This window comes from Populus euphratica, unplaced genomic scaffold (genome assembly GCF_000495115.2).
Source record: "Populus euphratica unplaced genomic scaffold, PopEup_1.0 scaffold169.1, whole genome shotgun sequence".
Classification (NCBI taxonomy): Eukaryota; Viridiplantae; Streptophyta; class Magnoliopsida; order Malpighiales; family Salicaceae; genus Populus; species Populus euphratica.
In genome coordinates this window covers 248,974-274,369 of record NW_011500053.1, presented here as the reverse complement: position 1 = coordinate 274,369, position 25,396 = coordinate 248,974, and the positions used below count along the sequence as shown (strand labels likewise).

Here is a 25,396-nt window from a genome sequence, read left to right as displayed (position 1 = left end):
TATTAATTTAAAATAAATAAAAAAAATAAAAGTTTGCTTGGCCTCATTCGATCACTAAAATACTTCCTCTACGGCTCTTCATTCATGGCTACAAAGAAAAACCCTAAGTGGAGCTCATTCACAACACACCCTCTTTCCCTGAGAATCTGTGGTGAACATAACCCAGATAAATAATCAAGGGAGATTTTAAGATCCAAGGGTTGAATCTGCAGATTTCTGGCACATGAAAATTTTAGAATATGAGTCTAAGTCATCTGTGAGTTAGCAGATGGCCGTCCCCTAACCTAATAATAATTGGCACGGGCAATGGATCTAGACAATATGATTGGTTTGATGATGATGTAAGAAAATCCCAGAGAGATGTTAGAATAAAGGTAGTTCCTCTAAATCCATCATCGGCCATGAAGATTATAAAGCAGGAGCAACTCCTGAAAGTCAGGCAGCATCAATTCCATACCACCATCAAATATATGCCCATTTTGAACTTGAACTCAAAAATTTTCTGTGCAAGGGCTACAAAATTTCTTCGAAGAATCAAAATTTAATCCTGCTGAAGTATCCAATGAACAAAATCTTACAAAAATCCCATTACAACATAATCCCATTGTAGAGGACATATGACTCTCTTATGCACGCTCTTACTGGGGATTGAATGAAATTGACATTAAGCAGAAAGATAACCTTCAATCTGCTCCCTCACTTGAGAACAAATCCGAATATGCCCTATCACACTGCCACCTAAAGAATTGGTAACCGAGCACTGAGATGAGAATGTTTCTCATTGAATAATCCATCCTCTTATGACTTCCATCTTCGTGATGACACCAATTTGAACTCTATTCCACTGAAAAAAGATACATGACTAGTGATTAAACAGACAGAGTATGATCCATTCCTATAAATGATGATGATTTTTTGGTCATCCAATGCTGCATACAGAAGTTTCAAAAGACATAAATACACATACCCCCAGAATTCAACAAGTGAAGCTAACTACTGGTTATTTATGTGCAACAGATAACAGATAAACTAACATGGACTGAATGGTGGAAGGATAAGTAAAACATAGAACCTGATTGGTCGGGATCAAACCTGCAATTAGATGGGTTAAAAAGGAGAGGTTCAAACTCAAAACCTCTTATGAGGAAAGGGGACATGCGTCATGCCATTAAGCCAAAGACTCGGTAACCTTTGTGTGAAAGATTCAGATTGATTTCTTGCTAGCATAACAAAAAAGAAAAAATGAAAGAATTGAAAATACAGTAGCTCTATCCTCTAAGAAAAGAAATATTCTCAAGCTTGTAGTGGCACAACAACATGTAGTCACCCAAATAAACAAACGGTCACAGAGAAATTGAGGACAACACAAAGAAATGAACTAACTGTCACACACCGATAGCAGAGAATGCAGAGAGAGGGGAGACAGCATCAGATTCTAAAGGTGGGTTGGGTGGGAGTAGAAATTTAGACTGGAGTTCATAATAAAATGATAAATGATTAAACAATAATTATAACTCCTGCCTCATAGCACAGAAACTCCAGAGGATATGCGGAGCTTCGAGTCCACCCCACCACTGATCACACTATCACCTTTCCACCAGTCAGCACATAACACCTGAAACGCAGCACATCACCACATATAAATGAAATTTTCTGAATGTGTTTCAATGGATGGAATCGATGGTGCATACCTTGTCCTCATGTGAATCAATAATAGCCAGAGGCCACTGCATCAGAAAAATACACTATTCAACACTTCATATAGCTGACAGATTTATGTTTTCAAGTCATGATGATTAAAAGATGATGCTGATCAGTATACATGAATCATTCTTTTATATAGTTTTCAGGTTCAGAAAAAGGTTGATCATAAATTTTAGAAGTGAACAGAATACAATACCACAGTTCTTAGATCCCACAACATGAGTTTCCCATCATAAGATGCAGAAAGCAGATGAAACAATGATTCAGAATGCCACTTGCATGCCGAAATCCAAGAATTATGTGAAGAGAACTGATAAATAGGAGCAGAAGTTCCTACAAGAATAGTAAAATGTAAATATCACAGACACGGGGTTTAGGATGTGGGGAAGAGCACTTATCTCAGTTAACATACCTGGTTTTCGTGGATCCCATACCCTAAGGATAGGGTCAGAGCCACCAGCAGCAATAAGGGCAGAACCTTCACCTCCAACATGCAAGCAGTGGAGGGCTTTCCCACAGAACTGCAAAAGTAGAACAATTAATCAACTAAACTTCAATGTATCTCATTAACATGCATTCACCAAGCAGGTGAGAGAGAAGAGGAGAGACAGAGGTAATGTAAGACTATCACATACAATGTTCGACAAATCCTTGCCCATCTCAACATCCCATCTTCTAACAGAATGATCCCAGGATGCAGAATAAATTGTATTGCGTTCTGGCCAATAGACCGAGGATACACATTGAGTATGGCCCACAAGCGTAGACAAAGCCTCCCCCTGAATGCAATAGAGATTAACACATAATGGATCATAAGAAAAGGTAGTCAGAAAAAACATCAATTCTTAGGCAGCATAACAAGAAAAAAGACATAATCACAAAGGATCACTCTTTTCCCAGTGAATAGGTTCTTCTAACTTTGTCAAACCATTTATTTAATGAGCAGCGAATGAAGCAAGGGAGTTTTGTGGTGCTCTCATGTTGTGAATGTAACACTCAGCCTGATGCTTTCATTTTCTTTCTTCCATTTTTTTTTTTAAGAAACAAATTCAATCAATGAATATGAAAGTCTACACAAGAGATGGTAAAAAAAAAAGTGTGGAAGAGCAACACCAAGAATAAGACATCCTCCAAGCCAGCAGTAAGGGGAAAATAGAACTGAGCTAGCAAGAAACAAGAACCTTCCCATCTCCATGGATATCAAAGAAGCAGAACAACCTGCCTTGTGACTTTTAACACATGCACATCCAGGGAAGAAAAAAGACAAGACAAAAAGACAACAAAAATAAATAAAACTACTGTTGCCTTCTTTCAGACTCCAGCTACTCAAATAAAATTCTTAATGATCTCTGCAAACTTCCAAGCTCTCAAACGCTTTTAAAACAAAGTGAGACAACCATAGTTATGTGGACATCAAAATCAATATGAGTAGAAAACATGGAATACCTCCAACTGAGACTCTTCAGCTTTGTTCTTCACCTTTCTCTTTTTAATTGATACTAAATCACCTTCAGTATCAGACTTGTTTGTCCGCCATAAATTGATTGTACAGTCCCAGGAACCAGAACAAATCTAAATTACAGAATATCACAAAACAAAGGAAAACATTAGGTTATGCTTTTGAAGTGAACTCCATAACCATACTAGAAAACAAGGAAAAAGGACATAGTTTACCATGCTTCCAGAAGCCTCTGCTGCAACACTTTGAACAGATGCATTATGCCCACGCAAAATTTTGAAGGCCCTGATCTTTGAAGGCTGATCTAAATGCTCCTCTGTATCAAACTTTTAGGAAAATGCAACATAATTAGGCAGGAAAATTAAAATTTTATTTTATTAATCATAAATGTGTTCAAATTACCTTCCACAGCCTCAGAGTTTCATCTTTTGAGGCAGTGGCTACAGTGACACTATCAGTACCTGGATATTATCACAGAATAGCTAATCAATGGCAGATTGCAGAATTAGCAACAAAAACATGAAGAAATAAAGGAGCATGTATTAGCAGACACAAAAGGACATAGGAGAATATAAAACAAATAACATTCTAGAAAACAAGACAACATTTATTTTATGAACAGACGTGTAAATCCTTCAAACATAAAGAATATCTGGATGATTCCCGAGAGATTGATCATAAATACAGTAAAACTTCTTGAAATTATACTTCTAGGCTGAAGCAGCCTTAGAGAGTATACTGCATTTAAAAAAGATCATACATTATTTTTTTTTATTTTTTTATTTTTTTGTCTATAAAAGATAACTGCCTATAGACAGAGTTAATTATTAGAAAGATGGATTATCTGAATGTATTTGTTCAAACATGGAAATAAATGATGCAAGTAGCAAGATCACAGATGATCAGTTAAAATTGAATAATGTGAGATAGACATTCACTCAAAACATTAATTATAGAAAGAAAAACAACTATGATGCATTGACAAGTAGTGTTCCAACTTCTGAATTTCAAACAGCAGATTCAACCAGAACTTCCAATTTTCAAACTGCAGATTCAACCAGAAAGAGCAGATAGTGCCTCATTTCTACCTTCTGAGTTAACAACACTGACAGAAGTAATTGCACCACCATGTCCCTCTAATATATGAGTACATTCTCCAGCAGCTTTCCACACCCTAAAAAATACAGGTAAAGATTTGCAATTATCAGACTGCTTATCAATTATATTGAAGAATAGATAATCAAACGATGTAACAAAAAGACATAAAGATGTTAGTAGGTGCAGAAAGAATAAATTAATGCACTACATTCATGCTCACCTCCCAAGATTATCGTAGCAGCCAGTCAAAATGAACCTGCAAAAAGCCATAAATTAGAGCAGCTTATAACAATGCATCTAGAGTTACATTAACATTTATGAGGAAAAAAGCCATCATGATGTGATACGAAGTTGACCATTATGATACATTGCGAGCTCTAATTACATCAAATGTGTTGCATGATTGCATTAATAAGTCCAGATTCAGCCTTTTGGCCTGCAAATTGCCCAAAACCAAGCTGAATGCAGATCAACTCGACTCTAAAGACCAGCAAAGTTACTTGAAAAGTTCGTAATGTAGTCAGCACCATATTCCTTTCATATTGAAAATAAAAAATAAAAAAACGACCTACTTATCATGGAATAGAATACAAATCTTACCGTGGACAAGAACCATCAACAGCACTGACCCAGTCATCATGTAAAGAAGGCTCATCCTCTTTCTTCAGGACTACCGCCCTTGTGTATTCAATTTCCAATACCTTCTCCTGTAATTTATTTAAACACAATAACTTCTTGTAAGCTATCAGAACAAAAAATATATATATATAAAATTCCTCAGAGCAAATAAGCAGAAAGTTGCATAAATTACCGCAGAAATGCCCTTGGCAAGCAGAAACTGTTCAAGTGGCAAGCGAACCAATTCCCCATCAATCAGAAAATCAAACGGTTGCGATTCCCATTCATCATCCGCTGCCCATAATTAAAGAAAAATTAACAAAAAAACAAAAAAAATCGTTTTAATTAAACATTATGTTAAAATTACCGGCTTTGAGGAGGGAATTGACGATAGTGGAGAGACCAAGACGGGTGAGATTAGCAGGGATAGCGATTGAAGTATTTGGGACTTTAAAGGGTGGCTTCAATTTTGTTATAAATCGTACTTGAACTCGCCTCTCTTCTACATCACCGTCCATGTCCATGGCCGTGCCCATGTCTTCTTCTACTTCAATTACACGCAGAGAGACGAGAGAAACCAAGTGAAGTGAATGCTAGGGTTTTAGCGATGATGGGTTTTAGCGGGGGCGTAAACACGTTGTCGTTTTCATTTAACCTAACTTTTGTCCCTCTTTAACCGGAGTTTTCCTTTATTTAAATTTAAATTTGTTTTTGTTTTTTGTTTTAACTAAATAAGATGAGTGTTATTGATTTTTTTGTATTTAGTGAGTGATTAATAACTGATATTTTAATAGTTATTTTTTATGATTTATTTTAAAAAAATATAAAGATATAACTATAAGATAGAAATCTCAAATGAAAATATTTTTATTATTTTTTGTGGTTATTAATTTTATATATATATATTTTTTTGTGTTTGTTTTTTAAGTGAAACTTAGAAAATAACTAATAAAATATTATTAATTATTCCTTGAACACTTTATAATTTTTCAATATTAACGGTTAAATATATTGGATAATTTAGTGAGATGTCCTTATGTTAGGGTAAATAACCTAATGTTTGATATTTATTGGATGTATAATGATAAATTGGTAAAATCTATGGAGTTTTGGAAAAACAAATCTAGATAATGCCTTAATTAAGAAATTTTAATATTTATAGTGGTAGAAGTTTATATAATAAAATAACATTCTTGAAATTTCAAGAATAACTATCTAAAATTAAAAATTAAAAAAAAATACATATCAAAAGAAAGAAACGAAATTATAGTATAAACTAAAACAGATAGAGGTTTTGATGTAGCTATTTAATTCTTAATCCTTTCATACATCATTATGAATTTTAAAAGTGGATTTAAAAAATAATTAATATAGTTCTCAAACTTTTATTTTGTATAATTGAATCTTTTAAGTTCAAATTAGCACTTGATTGTATATTTTTTGGGAAGGAATGTTGAATTGAATGATAGGTGATGGTTTTGAAATTTGTTTAAAAATTTTATTTTAGTCCCCTATTTTTTAACTCTTAGATAACTGGTCCCATTAATTTTCAACAATTTAATTTTAGTACAAAACTTTATTTTTTTAATTTTTATAGTCTATTTTGATGGAGGGGAGAGAGAGTTTTGTCAAATTCTAACATAAAAAGAAAATGTTTATATTGCAAACGATTTTGGCCATCAAAACATTAGATTTTTATATTGATTCCATATGATAAGAGAAGTTACGAATAAGTGTTTTTTTTTAACTTTGAAAATACCCAAAAAAAACATATATGAGCTTGGAAAGATTTTTTATTTCAGGTTAATTATGATTTTTGGGGTGGTTTTTTGCATTCTTGGAGCTTGTATATTGGTTTAACAATATTCCAAGGGCATTTTCTAAATGTTTTTGGTAAAAAAAAAATAAAAATAAATTTTTAAGTGAAACAATAAGAATCATATTTTTTCAGTCACTATCTAAAATTTATAGATGAAATTTAATGTAGTTTGAATAATATATGTAATAATAAAAAAATTATCCTAGTTTTTACTCATAAATGCATATCAAGAATCATGAAAATAATTTTAAATAATATGCATGTTGCCGTTCTATTTAGCAAACTTTTTTTTTGGTCATTGAACTTTTTTTCTCTTCAAATTGATTTTTTTATGAGCAAATTGGTAGTCAATTGCTCATGATTTGTTAAAAAAAAGTGTCAAATTGAAATATATATATATATATATATATATATATATATATGTCAAACTGATAAAAGCAAAGAAAATTGATGACAATTTCAAAGTTGGCATGTAATATTTACTTCGATCCTCATACTTTTTAAATGGTAACTTTTCAATTCTTTAAGTTTTAAAATTTTAATTTTAGTTCAAAACTTCATTTTCCTTATATTTGAATCCCTAGTTTGAGGGATAAGAGAGAGATGCCAAATTTTAATAGTAAAAAGACAAACTTTCTTGTTGATATTGATTTTGACCATGAAAAATAATTGATTTTGTTATCAATAAGTTCTATTCGATGAGACAAGTTTCACTAGATTTTATTTAGCTTTCTCATTATTTGAGAGGGTGTATTTAAGCTTAAAAAAATATTTTTAAATTCAAGTTAATTTTGGATTTTTAGACAAATTAAAAGCTATTTTAATACTAGAAATGAGTGTTTGGAGGTCCTGTAGTTTTTGTTTTTAGGTTTTTTATGCTAAAAAAGGGTCAAAATAGGATTTTTACCTATAAAAGTTGGCTACCCGCCTTTCCAACTACTAGTGGTGGTTAGAATTTGGAAAACTAGGCCAACTAGACTCATGTGCACAAGCCTTTTTCCACTCTTTTTTTTTTAATTGATTTTTTTCTAATTTTATCATTATCAATTGGATTTTTATTTATTTTTCTAGTTTATTTTTTTTAATTTTATCCTTTAATATTTTATTGATTTTTAATTGGACAACATAATTTATTTCAATTTGATATTTGTAGGTTTATTGTGATATAAAAAACACCAATATATTTGGTTGATTCATGATTTTATGAGTAATTATTTTTGTTATTATATAATTAAATAAAAAATCATATAAAAATTATTGACCTCAATTGAGTCCATGACCCGAGTCATGGATTTGGCTGGTGAACTACAACTGATTAGCAATCAGATTTTATAATTTATTTTGATTTATTTTCTATAGAATTATTGAAGTTTCAAACAAACATCCCAGCATTGAGTTAAAGCTTAATTTTATGAGTGACTATTTATATTATCATATGATTAAATAAAAAAATAGTATAAAAAATACTTTAAACCCGATAAAGTTCATGACTCAGGTTGCGAGTTTAACATTTTAAATTTCGAAACCTAGATCAATGCAAAAATTTGTTGTCTCAATATTTTTTATTGAAATCATGTTATCTTGAAATTTATATTTAAAAACAGACCACATTTGTATTGATTGTCCAACTTATTCTTGAATCCAAGTCAATCGTTTTACATTTTACATTTGGGCATGTCCCAAACAATTTGATTTGAAATATAGGATATGTAAAGAGATGGGTCAGAAGATTTTAAAATTGAACTATTGACTAAAAAAAATTCCTCGTGATCTAGAGATTTTTTTATGTTAAAAAATTCTTTAAATGTTGCCCACGGCAAGACACAAGTCACTTATTTAGGTTTCAACAACCACTATTTCGCTAAATCTTGATTTTATTTCTTTAAATTAATTTTTTTATATATTTTTATATTATTTTGATATATTGATGTCAAAAATATTTTTTTTACACAAATATTATGTTATTGCATTTTTAAGCAAAAAACACTTTGAAAAACAATCATTACCGCACTTTTAAACACTCATTTAGTAGGGTTCTAAAGCAAATAGTATTCTCATATTTTCGTTTCATCCTTCTTCACTGTCATGACCCGAATCTTAGGTTCGATTGACAATGTAGGAGCGGTGTTGTGGGGACCCCCTATCAACACTGCTCCTTCACTAAGCCTCTTAACATACACATCATAAAACAAGTTATATAAAAATTTCATTATATTTCATAATCTTTCAAAATATTTTATTCTTCAAAATCAATAAAATTAAATAACACTTTAAAAATTCTCATCATTAAATAAATAAATAAAAATAATTCACAATGCTTATTATATTTGTCAAAATCCAAACTTAATTAAAATAATGTAATAATGAAGCATCTAAGATATCAAATCAAAACTAAAATGAAAGCCTTGTTGACTATACAAGGCATACTAATCAAAACTGAAAAAGCAAGAACACTCAACAAGTTCACCTATTAACAGAAACTAAAAACCTGAAACAATATTAAAATGAAGGGCTGAGTTCAACCAACTCGATGAAGAAATACCATTTAACATACATCTTAGATATGAATAGTTTGCTAGTCGATATATCTTGATATAAATATAAATATTAAGCATGTTAATATAAGATAGTGAAGTACATGTCAAAGATTAGATCCCGAAGAGGACCACTGTGAGAGGATCAATCACTACAAGTCGATGTCTCTCTCACTAACTAGGTATACAGAATAATATGTGTATATACACTAACTACTCTCCGTTAACATGGAGTTATTGACAAGTATATTGATATCAAGACATAATAGATACTCGTATAATTATCAAAGTAATGTATATTATATCAAATATAATTTAGTTCAACAGAATGCAAGTGCATATTCAAGAATTGATGAGTACTCAAAAAATAAAGTAACATATATAAATATTCAAAAAATTAACTAGTTGTACTCATCATATAATCAACATGTATATTTATTTATATTATATTCATGTAATATAAAAGCAAAAGATAAATGGATGCAAAACCGAAGACTACTAAAGATCGTTAGAAGAAATGTCACCAAAACCTATAACGGATATGGAAAATACTAAAAAAAAAATTAAAGCAACGTAACATAAAAGATCTAAAACTCTATGCTGAGAAATCAAAATATAAATATAAAGTCAAACTGATTCACTCGATTGATCCTTAAGATAACCCAAGGATAACCCAAGTTGATCAAACCTAATAGATCCAATTAACTTCTATTACTGAGTCAACCGATCAACCACCATTAGAAACCAACCAGTCAACCAACAACACAGACTAATTGATTGATCAAAATTTCCATAATCATGATCTGTCAATCTTTAAATATGCAGATTCCATAACATAACAATTTGTTTTTCTACAACCCATAATTCTAGACATCAAATTAGTTTATTTTAAGCCAACTAACATCCTAATACATTAATTAAATCCTTTAATCACCAAAACAATATAAAAACCATAAACACTTCTTAAATTCTTTCATAATCAATCTCTTAATAAAAATAAAAAATAAAAGAGAGAATCACTTACTTATTTTTTCAACTTTTCTTAAATCAAAACTTAAGCTAAAACCCAAATTTGCGGTATACATAGGAGAAAGTTACAATAGAGATAAAAGAACAAGAAAAAAAATTTCTGGCAACCTTTTCTTTAAGAACTCGTTTGGTAACGTTGTAGCGTCCATGTTTCCCACGGTTTCATTTTACAAGCTGTTTGATTAATTAAACAAACGTTTATTACTGTTCATGTCCTACGGTCTACTACGTTTGAAACGTAAGAAAAAGGGAAGCAGCTAGGAGCTGCTTCCTGCGCGGCAAAATATTGAATCGTGCTACTGTTCAATGAACAGTAGAGCATGACTCCACTGTTCATATGAACAATTTTTTAAAAAAAAGTTAGTGCAGTTAATTGATTTCACTCGCACTGTACGTGAACAACAATTTTTTTTTTTTGTTTTTATAAAGAATTAGTTTAAGGTAAATTAAATTTACTCGTACTGTAATCTCAATTTTATTCCTGATAACATTTTATCTAATTTTGTAGTTCTTATCGAATGAATTTTATACTTAATGGAATTGTAGATAATTTAATGGAGCAATAATTTTTGTTATATAAAGCATGATTTATTTCATGATATAATAACAATAGTTAAATTCACAGTATTTAAATTAAAAACTATCAATATTAATATATATTTTTTAAAATTATTTTATAACCTCAATTTCAAAAGTATTCTTAACCAAATACAATAAATTATTTTTTTTTCAACCTCAATTTTAACCATAGTTTTAACTAAACATTTATTTTTTAAAATTAACTTCAACTAAAAATACTTTTTATAGAATAAATTTTACTCAAATCACAACTACAACAGTTACCGCAATACCTAACACACTAAAAATACTTTAATATTTAAGTTTGGACTCAACTTTGAATTCCATGGGATAAGAATATGGGTATTACACTCTCGCACTTGAAACCATTGCCACCACATTTTTCTGACATGTCAGTCCACGTTGGACTGTGTTACCCATTCGTGTACCTGTATCTTTTAGCAATTGGGATGGTACTTATAACGTAGTTTATTTGGATTTCTTGTTGGGTTGTGATTTTGTAAAATTATTTTATTTAGGACACCGGGGATTGGCATTCATAGAAGATTGTCCATTTTACGTTTTTCATTAGGCTGATTTTAATAATTACTTATCCAAATGGATAAATTGAGAGCTCATTGTCTTGTCCGATCCGTCACTAGAGCCCCTAGTTTACCATTTTTCGATGCCTACAGCCGAGTAGTCAGCCTTTATTGTAGAGAAGTTGGTGGAAATTGTTGATGCAATTTCACTAAAACTCTTACTATGTTGCAAGGGAACCTCTCTTTCCATCTCTCCTTGTTAGCAAATTCCCTTCTGATTCTCCACGATTATTCGATGACGAAACAGCTTCCTGGCATTTTCAAGTGATTCTCAGCTTTGACTGTAAACTCTTATAATTCAGTCCCAACAATCCTATCGTGGATGCCAAGAAGTATAAGTGGCAAATTGAAAATTAAGAGGGCTGTTACAGTTATTACCAATCCCTGAATAAAAGTAAAAAATAATCACAATGGACTTTATATCAGTACTATCAAGAAAAAAATGAGGAAATGATGCAATCTAGATCATTGTGGATTGATTAACGCAGTCCCTTTTTTTTTTTTTTTACCGGTAAAAATGACAGATTCAATTAACACCAAGATTTATATGAATGAAGTTATGAGTCTTCATGGAGTCCCAGTATTGATTGTTTCAACATAGACAGTCAGATGGTCATTGTATCCATTAGCCTACCAGCAATCTTGAAAAACAGGCAAAATACTTTCCCCCATATGAGGACAGTTCACGTAGCAGAGGGAGTCGGTCAAGTTTCAATGAAAACCGACTGGTCTTCACTCTTTGTGGACCTTCCCAACTCCACACCGAAGACCATATCTTACTTTTACCAGGCCATGTTCACAGGCAGATTGCGTAGCAAATTAGTCGTTCGACATGAAGTCCCATTTAACTTGATCCATACCAGCATCGCCAGAGTTGAAATAGCATCGTAGCAATCCTAGACATATTTCCTTAGGGAGAAAACAATCAAACAAGCTCCAATCCTTTTGATCAACTTCTAAAAGAGGAGGAATCTTGTAACTCCATCCACCTATAGGGGCGGAACCAGGGGAGGGCAAGCAGGGGCCCGGCCCCTGCAAAACATTTTAAAATTTTTTATTTTTTAATATTTTTTAATTTAAATAAATAAGTTTTTTAATAATATATATTATTATATTAATTTTGGCGTTCCCTGTAAAATACACTTGGCTCCGCCCCTGCCTATATTGATCATAGCAAAATTTGACGACTCCCTTTTCCCAGAATCCACTGAATTCCTTCAAGGGCATGCTAAACCCTGCTATGTAGCTTTCCAAAAGGCGATGAAGACAACTTAGCAGTCATGGAAAAAATGGATATGCCTGTAGAGACATATTTACTATTAAAAACTTGCACTCAGAGGCTGCTGGCATCGTGTAGAAGACCCCAGCCTAGGTAATTTTTATGCATAAAACAAGATCTGGAAGCGCAAAGTTCAGCAAATATATTGCGTTAGGATAAACTGTACATAAATCAAAAAGTGTTCGACAACATTTTTATTTCATAATATGTACAGAAAATTAACATGGAAGGATATAATTCTATTAACCAAGTACCCCCCTGCTGACCTGAGGGTAATCATTTCATTACCTGCCCCTGCCATGAGCCTTACTGTATAGGTAAAGCCGTTAACTGAGCCAAACGGAATTGGCTCTTGGCATTAACATCAGCGTCACCTTAAGCAAAATCAACAATCAATTTGGCAACGCCTTTGGGATTATCCACGTGAGGAAGATGGCCAGAATCAGATACTTCTCGAATAATTGCATTGGATAGTTCAGAGTGCAATTTCTGCATTACGTTCATAAAGACGTTAGGAAGAAAAATAATAATAGTTTAACAAGGTGATAGCATTACAGGTCAATTACAGTAGTTAAACAGCTTCAAGGATTGGTAAGTTCGACAGATTAAGAGCCGAGGTAAGTACTATGATGAAACTAATAAGAACAACGACGTTTCGAGGTAGATAGACACAATGATGACCATTTCTTGTAGAAAAATAGATATGACTAAGAACTTACCACTACATGCTGGTAGCTCACAATCTGATCGTGCTGGCCACATATGATAAGGGTTTTGTGCTTTAACTGTTTAACAACAACAATACATGCAGCAACTGGTGTGTTAACATTATGCATAATCCAATAATTTCATGTCTTAAAGACTTTGATCACTACTGAATCTAATCCTCCATATCGTTTAACTGCCTAAAGTTGCACTAACATACTAACATGGTTTTTCATGAAAGTTAATCCGTCACCTACTGATGGATTGATTGACTTAATCATGGTCAAATCAAAGGAGCTTCACTCAAATATCTACAAAAAATTGATTAACTATAGATGCTATCCCTTCTCATGGTTATCATTTCAGCATTAAATCAATATGTACCAGTTTTATCTGGGAAATAACATTGTAGCCCCCACTCAACATAAAACTGACAGTTGCATCTCTCCACCATGGTAGCAAACAATGTAACCGGCCAACCTACATCATTACGGGAGAGCAAGATTTTATCTTAAACAACTTTGAGCAAGATCTACAACTTCGGCTAAAATAAAATTAATGTGAAAGAACGAAGAAATTAAGAAAGAGAAAGTCTTTGTCTGAGAAAAAACAAAAGAAGTTACATTAGTCCAGTCCAAGATTGTAAAGAATGGAATGCCATTGAAGGCCACCATATTTGCATAAAAGCGTAATGGGAGACTCTTTAAGAAAGAAACCTGATCCGAGAAAGAAAAAAAGGCCAGAAGGTTAGACTCGTATAAACCACAAAAGCCAGATGTAATATTCTCCTATCAATAATCCTGATCATGTAAGATGAGTGTCGGCAGTGTATTACACACAAGGGCAGATCGTTAGTCATACCCCAGCATAGGCTACCAATTCTGGTAACTTCGCAAGATCTCCCGTGCCTTCAGCATACACACTTGGGTTGATCAAAACCAGCTTTTCAACCTGTAAAATATATAGAGATCACTCAATTATAAACCAAAAGAAAGTCCCTGAAGTAACTTCCATCCATAAACTAGAATATGAGCAAAAGCAAGATGCTTTTGCTTCCAAGCAGTATCTACCCTTACACTAGAGTGTAAGGGTAGGGATTATTGCTTCCATGCAATATCTAGGCTGAAGAATGCCGCGATGGCAGCTGTGCATGAGGACAACACCTTTTCTTTTTTATGTGGATAAACAAGAAGGTACAAGGCTGAGCATTTTGACCTTCTATCAGTTATCTTGAAATTTTCAGAGAATCTTTTTACTTGGATTCGGAAAGGTTAGTTTGCATCTCGTAACCTGCTGCTTGCTAATGCTTTTCTTTTTCTGCTAACCTACACCACTATCATGCACGTCACAAGTTACAGACGCTATAATCTTCTCTCTGCAACTTAAGGAAATGATTTCTTTTAGATTTAATGATCAGAATCAATCATATTGGTCTATGTCAGGAGAATAATATAAATTATATTATAAAACTTCACCTAACAGCTTAAACTATTGAATTAAGATGGTTTTTATATATGGTATCAGAGCCTTGATAACCAAGCGGTCATGAGTTTGAATCTCACTATTCCTATTTATTTGATAAAAATTAAGCATAAAGTAAAGTGGATCTATATAAGTTTCAAGTTTAAAGGGCTTTTATTTGTAGGGGTGTGTTAGAAAATAATATAAATTATATTCTGATACCTCATTTAATAGCTTAAGCTATTAGGTTGATGTGAGAATATGTTAAAGAATAATATAAATCATATTCTAAGAGAATAATATAAATTATATTCTCAGATCTCATCTAATAGTTTAAGTTATTAAGTTGAAATGATTCTTTACAATCTCAAATGATAGGAAGACTTGTTAAGTCCTTTTGTATCAATATAAACATGTCTAATGAATTCTTCCCCATCAAAATTTTCTTGGATCCACAAATCGTATTTTTCCAGACTCTTCAACTGATATCAGCTTTTGATTTTAGTTGCAAGCATGATCAATTAACATGAATAAAGAATATAACTTTAGATACATTGCCAATAAGGTAATATAACTATTATATAGATTAGATGAATATCCAATCATCGCACAAATTGGCTCAAATTGTTCCAGCCATGGAAAGACTGCAATGTTAAGCTCATATTCACAAGACAAGTAGAATTAGTGGAAATGAGATTCATTTAAAGCACAGAATACGATGTAACCAAGTGATTGAAACAACTCTTCCACGTTTTGAGAGCCAGAGAATTCAAGAACAAACCTGATAAAGGTGATGACGCTTGGATGCTACGTCACATGGTGACCGAGTTTCTATTACATATAGCAACAGTAATCACATTTAACAACATGCTGAAAGAAATTAAGAAACAAAAAGTGCCGAACTTAATACTTTTTACATGAGGGCTGGGTTGTTTAGACCTAACCTAAATCAGAAAAGCCCCACCCAAGAACATCAACAGCCCAAGCTTCCAAACCAGCCTCCTCAAGCAAGGGATACGTGCATCTCCATTCTAAACAAGAACTATGTAATCCAAAACAGCAAACCAACTTAATTGTTAAAAAATATAAATATAACTACAGCTTCCCGCGCATGCACGAACGAGCACACACAGATAACAGCAGGGAAAAAAAATACAGTAATTATTGTGAGCATTAATGTAGGGTAACTTTGCATGAATATCAAACCTGTCAAAGCAATGAAGAAGAACCACTGGACTGGTTTTGTTACTTTGTCTCAGTGGTTTAACACAACTGCTCATGATACAACTTTCTGACTTTCCTATCTGCAATTACGACACACAACAAGCCTCACAAGTCAGAATGAGAGGCCACTTTAATTTTTTTCTTTTTTTTGGAACACTATAATTAAAGATGCTTGAAAAATAAAGAGAAAAGGAAAGAAAGAAAAATAGGTCACTGTAGCCATGTGGTACTTGTGTCGCCACATGCTGCCTTGGAAGACAACCTTTGGTAAGAAAATTCTAATATCACCAAGAAGATCATCAGTGGCGCTTAGAGAAAGTTGCATGTGCCTCTCTACAGTGGATTTTCTCACACATCAACTATATATTTTTTTAGTCCTCATTTTTTTATATCTTTTTAATTTTTTAATTTAATCATTGATTTTTTTTATAATTTTTCAATTTAGTCTTAAATTTTATCTCACTCGATCCATTAAAAGTCCAACTAAAAAGAAAAAAAAGAAAGAGAAAAGAAGAGACAAGTGACTAAACTAAGTTAGCTTATTATGATTGTGTTCATAACCTGAGTTGTGAAGTAGTAAGTTAACCTGAGTTAACTAGAATTGATCTAATATGTCACTATCTTTTTATTTTGCTACATAATTTTTTTTTAATTTTATTATTCAAAGGTTTCTCATTTTACTTTTAAGCCTGATCGAATTAGGTAAAAGTCAAAATGATAGCTACTTAAAATGTTTTAAGAAGCAAGATTAGATTTTGAATTGGGTAACCAAGTTGTGTTTAGGCTTGCTTAGTCAATAAGTCATGTTGAGCGAACTCAAACATAGTTGGATTTAAAACTTAGGCCATGCAAAGGATCGTGATAGAGGGCATAGCCAAATTAGCAAAAAACAAAACAAAAATGATAACAAGTTATTTTTTTATTCAATTTTTATTTTATCTTTCTTAAAAAAATCAACATTTAAGGCAACAATAGTAAATGGATCAAATTAAAAGAAGAAGAAGAAGAAGATAACGATAACTTGAAAAAAACTCTTTTTTTCAAAAAAAAAACAATATAGCTCAATTCTTAGTCAATTAAATATGAAATGATGGAATTGGATAAAAAGGATAAAAAAACCTGAACTGAGTCGAACCAAGTCAAACTAAGTTAGCATGATAAATATGTTTCTTGGATAAAAAAAAACAAATCAACTTGGGTTAACCTGTTAAATCTGCAATGAAGGTCATGAAATCAAGATAACCTAATAGAAAACAAAACAAAAAAAAACCACAAAACCTATTAAAAAAACCAATGATAAATGATGAAATAGAAAAGAAAAATAAGTAAAAAAAAATATTAACTCGTATTAACTTTTCAAATCAATGACATGAGTCATTAGATTAGAAACATCATATCTGAAAAAATCATGAAGCCTAATTTCTAACCAATCAAATGTTAAAGAATGAAATTAAAAAAAAATTACCATCCAAAATAAAAATAGCAATTCAAACAATGAGGTTCAAAATTGAAATAAAAATAAATTAGATGACAACTATAATTTTTTTATCGAAAAGTAAAATAAAAAAGAAAAATTAATTTAACAAAACAACAAAGAAAAACTAAAAGAATAAGGAACAAATTAGAAAAAAAATAATATATCATAAATTAAAATTGAATGATTTTTACAAGAAAGTCAAGAACAACATTAAAAATAAAAAGAATAAAGATTGAAATTGAAATATCAATTACTAGAAGATAGCTATGAGATTTTTACCAGTCAACATAAATTTTAAAGGAATGAGATAGAAAAGAGGGGAGGAAAGAAGTTTTATTGATGATAAATTGACCCGTTGCTACCAGGTGTTGCTCTACTAAAAAAATCTCAAGATGATTCCAACAATATAGCTTAATGTGATTTTTTATCATTGAAAGGCATTGTATATGCTGTCAAAAAACCACGGGGACATCCTACTTGCCAATCACTTTTTTATTTTAATAATATTTTATATTTATAAAAAGAATAAATTATCTATTTGACTTGATAATATATATATAACAAAAAAAAGCTATAATGAAAAAATAAAACGTGCCTAGACACAAATTTTAAAAATTGCTTTTAAGCTTAATTAAGTAACTTCATTATGATTAAAAAAGTGAAGTGAATAATAAAATGTATGAATGGTCACAACGTTTTTGCCTTCCGTTTTAACTTTTTATTATATATAGAAAAACAAAAATATAATGCTAATAACTTTTAATAAAGATCCACGGCACTCCTTAATTAAAAAAAAAAGTGATTTAAAAAAATAACAATATAGTTTGAACCTTTACTTCAAAGTAGTGAATTAGTACAAAAAAAGTGATTTTTATAATGTCACCCTATAAATTTATAATATAATTATAGAATATTCTACAATGTGTTGGAAAACTACTCACGCCTTTCACTTTCCCATCTTTAATATATTATATTATTATATTATAAATATAATATAATTATATTATATTATATACTAAAAATTAAATGAAATGTTAAATTGTTTTTTTTTAATTTTTTTTGTTTTTTCTTTTAATGAATTTTTTTGTTTAATCCCGAGTTTGATGGATTAGCCTGATTTGATGAGTTAACCCAGATTTTTTAATTAATTTTTTTATTTAGTTTAGTTTATTAATGTTAAATTTCTTTATATTTAACTGTCAGACTTTCATGACATGTATCTCGGACTTTTTCTTTTAATGAATTTTTTTGTTTAATCCCGAGTTTGATGGATTAGCCTGATTTGATGAGTTAACCCAGATTTTTTAATTAATTTTTTTATTTAGTTTAGTTTATTAATGTTAAATTTCTTTATATTTAACTGTCAGACTTTCATGACATGTATCTCGGACTTGATGGGTTAACTTAGTTTGATAGGTTAACCCAATTAATTTGGGTAAACCCGTTAGTTATTTTATTTTATTTAGTTATCAAACTTTCATGATGCAAATCCCACGTTTGACGAGTTAACCTGGTTTAAAAGGTTAACCTAGTTAATTCAATTTTTTTTTCTTTTTTTTCTTTAGTTTTTTTCTTCATATTGGTTTTTTTTAATTAATCTATTTAATTATCATACTTTTATGACACAACCTTATAGTCACACCCACATCTAATGCTCCAAGGTCGGATGTTGTAGTCAGGCTCACTTAAACTTAAGTCATGTAAGTTTAATGTTATTATTAATATTATAAATAGTATTCTTGGATCAAGCATTGCAGCTAGACCCAAGACTTTTGGGTATATCTTTACAGAAAAATATAACACTCTTAGATCTTAGCTTTTTATATATTTTTTATGCAAGAAAAAAAAATAACCCATAGCGTATGCCTTTGGTTTTTTTTTTAAGCTTTTTACTGTGAATAGTAACGGTGCAATCCACAGTGAAAAAGTTTATACCTTTAGTTTATTTTTTTATCTATAGTTTTTTAATATTAAATTTTTTTTGTTTAATTATCAGGCTTTCATGACACGGATCCCAGATTTGATGGTTTAACCCAGTTAATTCAGATTTTTTTTCATTAGTTTTTTTCTACATGTAGGTATTTTTCTCTTTGCTTTTTCCTTTTTAATTAATTTTTAAAAAAAAAATTTAGTTCATTAATATTAATTTTTTCTATTTATTTATCACACTTTCATGACACGAATCTTAAGTTTGACGGGTTAACCTGATTTGACGAGCTAAACTAATTGATTCTGATTTTTTTCCTTTTTTCTCATTAGTTTTTTTCTTTTTGTTGGTTTTTTTAATTAATATATTTAATTATCATACTTTAATGATACGACCTTGCAGCCAAACCTACATTTAATGCTATTGGGTCTAGTATTGCAGCCAAACTCACTTAAACTTTGATCATACAAGTTTATGTTATTATTAATATTATAAATGTTACTCTTAGGTTAAACATTGCATCCAAACCCAAGACTCTTGGGTGTAGTTTTGTAGAAAAATCTAATACTTTTAAATCTTAATTTTTTTGATATTTTTTATGCAAAACAAATTGACCTACGACATCATTCGGGTCATGTAATTAATAATAATTAAAATATGTAAAAACACTAGTTTGTCTGAAGAGCATTAAATTTGCATAGCTAACACTAGATGCCCAATGGTGGACTACCTGGTGCAGAACTGTATAGCATTATAAAAAAAATATTTATTTATTATTTAATAATACAATAATAATTTTTTTTATTTAATAAATATATATTACAGAAAACTCTCTGATTTTTATTATTTAATCATATGGCAATATTTTTTTATGAAAAAGAATAATAATTTAAATTACATTGAAGTAAACTAATTTACAAATACTATTCCTCCTTTTCTTATTAATATTTTTTCCCATTTAAACATGACTTTTTTCTTCTACATTTTTTATTGAAAAAAATAAAAAGTAATAACAATATATATATATATATATGAAATAAGGATAAAAAATATCTCTAATTAAATTTTTTGTCCTGTTAACGCGCTTTATTTTTCAAATTTTTTTTCTAAAATATTGTTTTTTAGACAACATATTATCATAATTATAAAACCAAGTTTTAGTTTAAAAAAATGATATTTTAATAATTTTATCATAATAAATTAAAAAATACACCACTTGCGCATTATCATAAGAAACTTTCTTAGCTGCCTTATTAAACTAGGCCTAATGGATCAACCCAGAGACCTTTTAGCTCCTTATCGAGCTCAAGTTTAAAATCAAATCAAGTGGGAGTTATCTTAACTTGACTTGCTCAAGCTGACAAACTTAAATACGACTTAGTCATAACTCAATATTGACTTAAACAAAATTTTGAGATTTTTTTATTTTTAATATAGAGATAAAATGTTATAGATTGACCTGAGTCAATTCAAGATCACTCGTCAAACTATGATTTGGGTCCTAAACACGATCAAGTTCAATAACTTTGTTTTTTAAAAGTTATTTTTTATTGAATAATATAATAATAAAAATAAACATGCTTAGAAAGGTAGAATAAAATTTAAGAGAAAAAAATCATGAAAGATTGTACAAAAAAAATTGTTTGCTAACCTTATAAAAACAATGTCATAACCTTATTCAAAAACCAAGTAAAAATAAAATGGTATATAATAAATCAATATTCTTAATATAATTTTTTATCATTTAATTTTGATGAAATATATTTAAAATACAAGGGAAAAAAAGGACATAAAAGGCCTAAAAAAATAGGCCTAAATGAGTCGGCATGGCTGACCTATCCTTTTTCTTTTTCCAAAAATGGCGAATGAATTTTTTTTGCCTCCTGAGACAAAAAAACACAAATTACATAATAAATTATTTGGAGTGTCAGATGATACAAGATGATACAACGTATACTAGTATAATTATCGGTAGCTTGAGATGGTTGAAAAGTCAAGCTTCGATCCTTTAACCCAAAAATATGTTTTTAACCGTTTTTCTCACCTATAAACGCCTAAGAAACACCTTAAAAACCTCAATAAACAAATATCTAACCTCAAATCAACCTTTAATCGATTAAAAACTAAAACAATCACATGGATTTAGAAACAAATTTCAAGTTCCAATCTACTTTTTATGACAAGGTGAAGGGTCAAAAACATCTTTATGAAACTTCTTTCATCAAATAGGATTCATCACAATAAATTTTTTTTTTTCGGATCGAGCTAACTGGCTATTTTCTCTCTCCTCCACCGTTTCAAACTCAGGTACTAAAACATTAACAAAATTAAGTTTTAGATAAAAAAAATTATAAAACTAAATGGAGCAAAATGAATAAATAAAAAACTATAGGGACTAATTTTTAAAAATCCATGCTTCATGTGTAGTAAAAAAATAATATAAGATTGTTGTTTTGTTTCATTGTTCATTTTGATCCTCAAAATTTCAATTATTATTTAACAATAAAATTGAATTATATTATCAAATCGAGCATCAACCTAACATTAGATTTTAAAAAAAACCCTGAGACCCCAAAAGAAGTTAACCAAAAAATCATTAGCTTCAAATCCTGATAAACACACTATTTAATGATGAAATTGAAAAAAAATGATCAAATTAGAAAATTATTTGTGGACTAATAAAAAAGAGGAAACACTAATTGGAATTCATGATATTACTTCTCACAATGTATAATGTTTTCAAAAGGCCTCTTAGTTATGACTAGTTGAGTGACGTGCGCTTCGTCATGGGTCAAATAAAAAAAATCTTGACAAAAAAAATAATGTTCAATCAACATAAATGCATTTAAAAAAAAGGAAAAAAAAATCAATGTCAAGTGAGAAATTCCAAATCGAATGATGAAATCAAAAGAAAAAATAAACTCAAACAAAATGATGACAATCTATATTAATCTATTATGCCTTTGACCTGAGTCATATGGTCAGAATCATCAAATCTAAAAAAACCTTAAAATCCAATTTTCAACTAATCAAATGTTAAAAGATGAAATTGAAAAAAAAAATCAATTATACAAAAGGATAAAAAAAACAATTATAAGCAAAAAATAAAAGGTCAAACCCACTCAAGTCAACTCGTCTAATTCACGGATCAGGTTATGAGATCAAGATAATCTGATAGAAAGGAAAAGAAAGAAAATCATGAAACTCAATTTTTTTGAAAATAAAACAATGATTAACTTATAAAACTCGTGACTCGAGCTATTTGATCAAAAGCATAAAACTTGAAAAAACCATTAAGCCTAATTTTTTTAAAAAATCAAGTGTCAAATGATGAAATTAAAAAAAATTAATTATGCAAAATAATTCAAAAAATAAAATTTAAAAGAATAAGGATTAAATTTGAATAAATAAATGAGAGGATGGATAATTTTGAATTGAAGGGTTAAATTAAAAATAAAAATCATAAATAAATGAGATGATGAGTAATTTTGCATTGAAGGGTTAAATTGAAAAGAAAAATTAATTTTATAAAAAAATTTAAAAAATCATCAAAAGAATAAGGACTAAATTAAAATAATAACAAATCAAATTTTTTTTAAGCAAAGTATAAAATTAAAAATAATTAAAAGTTTACAAAAAGGACAATAAAAAATTAAGAAACAAAAAGAATATATCATGACCAAAAGTGAAAAAAATAATAAATAATAAATTTTGATTGAAAGATAAAATAAAAAAATAAAAAAACTTATTAAAAACCAAAAATAAAAATTACAAATAAAAAAATAAAAATCAACACTTAAATACGAAAAATCTAAAATTCTAAATGGCCAATATAAATTTCAAGAGATGAGAAAGTAACAAAAAATGTAACTTGTGAAATCCGTCGCAAACCAATCAATACATGCCACCTCTAGAGAAAGAACTGGACATAATGGAAAGAAGTTTTTCACGGCAGGAGTCAATCACACGTATTGCTTGAAGGTGGCAAAATAATATAATTAACCCGTACGTAGATGTTAGCAGCTTATTTGTTATTTATTTATTTTATTTATCAAGTTATTATATTGCTTCGAAGACCACATAATTACTAAAAAAACCTTTATAAGATTATGTAAAAGCTTTCGAAATCATGCCTTGAGAATTTTGATTCCAAGAGTAATTCAGTTATTATATTATGCTCGAGAAAGTAAAAATTCAAAAATACCTCTAAATCATAAATAAATGTTTTATTTTTGTTTTTAAAAACATTTAAATAGTTTTACTGTGAAAAAAAAAGGTGCTCTTTAACAACTATCAGTTCATCCTCTTTTCTTTTCTTGTCAGGGAAAAGACATGAATTTAGTGTTCTAATACACGTTGAATCAGATCTTTGCTACAATGTTTTTGCCACACCGTTAAGATTCTTTTTTTTTATAATTATAATGCAACCATGGTCGAATATGGTTAATTATAACAATGTTAATAACTATTACGAAGAAATGAAAATAATTAAATAACATAATAAAAATCTTAAATAAACAGTATGCATAGCCACACAGATAAATATTGCTGCAAATTGAACAAGAAAACTTTGATGAAGATGACTAACCTGCACAGGTAACCTCTTCATTCTTTTAGACAGAGATCTAGCAAATGGGTCTTTGATTTTCTCTACCTCTTTTGGAAGGAATGAAGGAAACTCAGCATCACCAGCTCCATCAACAGCAAAAACTTTAACTTTACTAGCCTTCAAACTTCCATAGTTCTTGGTCACATTGATTCCCATTACTGGTAGAGACCCAAGCTTAAGAGCGGTGTTCATGATGTAAACTCTTGAAAGCTAAAACAAATGCTCGAAAATTAAAACCCAGAAGTTATTTCTTCAAACTTCGAAATGGAAGGAGACAGGCGGAAACAGAAAAGGGGAGGGAGACGACAAACCGGGAGACCCACGCTTACTGTATGACATAGCTGCGCTCATTACTTGGGACGTGTCTTAAACGGACACCCAAAAAGAAAGCTAACGTGGGAGGTTTCTTTAACGACGGTAAATGGAGTTTAAGGAAATGTTTTTTTATTAAAGTGTTTTTTTATTTAGAAAATATTAAATTGATATTTTTTAATGGTTTTGATGTTAAAGAAATTAGTTTAATTTATTTTTAATTAAAAAATATTTTAAAAAACACATTGCTCTAAATTATTAAACACATGGATTTGGAGTATAGTTTGAGTTGGGTTTTGTTTTAAATTAATTTAAAAATTAATTCAATTAAGTTTGTATAACTTGATTAAATTTGATTAATTTGATTAACCTACTTCAACTTAGGTAAACAAACTAGTGAACTTCTGGATTTTTAATTTTTTTAAAACAATTTAATTTTAATCATAAAAAATAACATTTTTTTAAAGTTGATTCTTTGATTTACATCCTACCCAAGTTTTATACCGGATTTGACAATTATTTCTCAAACTAATTTTATATGGGGAGAGTAATAAGTACCGCTGCCTCTATTAATTTCTCTCTAGATGGTAAATTTCATAATTACCGTTTGAGATTTTAATTTTTAACTCAGTACTTGTTCGTCTTTGTCTATCAAGTGTCTTCGTTGCTTTAATCATTTTCATTAAATAAATGAGAAAAATATTTAAACAATTAATTATCTTTCCTCTTTGAGAATATTTTTTAATTTTTTTACAATATCCTCTTGGTAAATTGGAATGCAAATGGAGGGAGGAATTTTCAGACAAAAAAACAAGAGAAAGAAGCATGGGATTATTATGGTACGTGAAAAGATTGTGTCTCATCTAGATGGAGAGAAATTATCTTATAGATCTAATTTAATATCTCAAAATTTGCATTTACTATAATTGATGATTACTTTAAAATAATTTAACATAATGTAAGATTAGAAAAAATTAAAGG

The 25,396-nt window shown here is 29.9% G+C and overlaps 2 protein-coding genes across 3 annotated transcripts; both read right to left on the bottom strand.

The window, feature by feature from the left end:
- Positions 1 to 429: 429 nt before the first annotated feature.
- LOC105107750 (Transducin/WD40 repeat-like superfamily protein) lies at positions 430 to 5,519 on the bottom strand. 2 transcript variants are annotated; one of them, XM_011001789.1, is made up of 14 exons: positions 5,247 to 5,519; positions 5,073 to 5,173; positions 4,862 to 4,968; positions 4,482 to 4,517; positions 4,252 to 4,337; positions 3,566 to 3,624; positions 3,379 to 3,489; positions 3,151 to 3,276; positions 2,340 to 2,483; positions 2,117 to 2,225; positions 1,901 to 2,037; positions 1,692 to 1,727; positions 1,522 to 1,615; positions 430 to 844 (listed from the first exon to the last, which is right to left on the bottom strand). In XM_011001789.1, exons 1-13 carry the CDS (start codon positions 5,413 to 5,415, stop codon positions 1,523 to 1,525), a joined length of 1,314 nt encoding a protein of 437 aa, XP_011000091.1. In that variant the 5' UTR covers positions 5,416 to 5,519; the 3' UTR covers positions 430 to 844; position 1,522. The 2 variants fall into 2 exon arrangements, with proteins under 2 accessions (XP_011000091.1, XP_011000092.1); XM_011001790.1 differs by having other exon boundaries at positions 430 to 841.
- Positions 5,520 to 12,825: 7,306 nt separating this feature from the next.
- On the bottom strand, positions 12,826 to 24,436 carry LOC105107762 (uncharacterized). Its single transcript, XM_011001802.1, has 9 exons — positions 24,083 to 24,436; positions 16,073 to 16,170; positions 15,811 to 15,908; positions 15,639 to 15,697; positions 14,267 to 14,362; positions 14,029 to 14,121; positions 13,790 to 13,885; positions 13,420 to 13,485; positions 12,826 to 13,189 (listed from the first exon to the last, which is right to left on the bottom strand). The coding sequence occupies exons 1-9, from the start codon at positions 24,293 to 24,295 to the stop codon at positions 13,076 to 13,078; spliced, it is 933 nt and encodes a 310-aa protein (XP_011000104.1). The 5' UTR covers positions 24,296 to 24,436; the 3' UTR covers positions 12,826 to 13,075.
- Between the last annotated feature and the right edge of the window lie 960 nt (positions 24,437 to 25,396).

Coding starts and splice junctions, on each gene's coding strand:
- LOC105107750 (XM_011001789.1), bottom strand. CDS start 5,415: ATGGGCACGGCCATGGACATGGACGGTGATGTAGAAGAGAGGCGAGTT. Junction 2,226..2,339: donor GCAAGGATTTGTCGAACATT/GTATGTGATAGT, acceptor CTACTTTTGCAG/TTCTGTGGGAAAGCCCTCCA. Junction 2,038..2,116: donor ATGGGATCCACGAAAACCAG/GTATGTTAACTG, acceptor CTATTCTTGTAG/GAACTTCTGCTCCTATTTAT.
- LOC105107762 (XM_011001802.1), bottom strand. CDS start 24,295: ATGAACACCGCTCTTAAGCTTGGGTCTCTACCAGTAATGGGAATCAAT. Junction 15,909..16,072: donor CTTCTTCATTGCTTTGACAG/GTTTGATATTCA, acceptor TGGATTACATAG/TTCTTGTTTAGAATGGAGAT. Junction 13,190..13,419: donor TGAGCTACCAGCATGTAGTG/GTAAGTTCTTAG, acceptor AACGTAATGCAG/AAATTGCACTCTGAACTATC.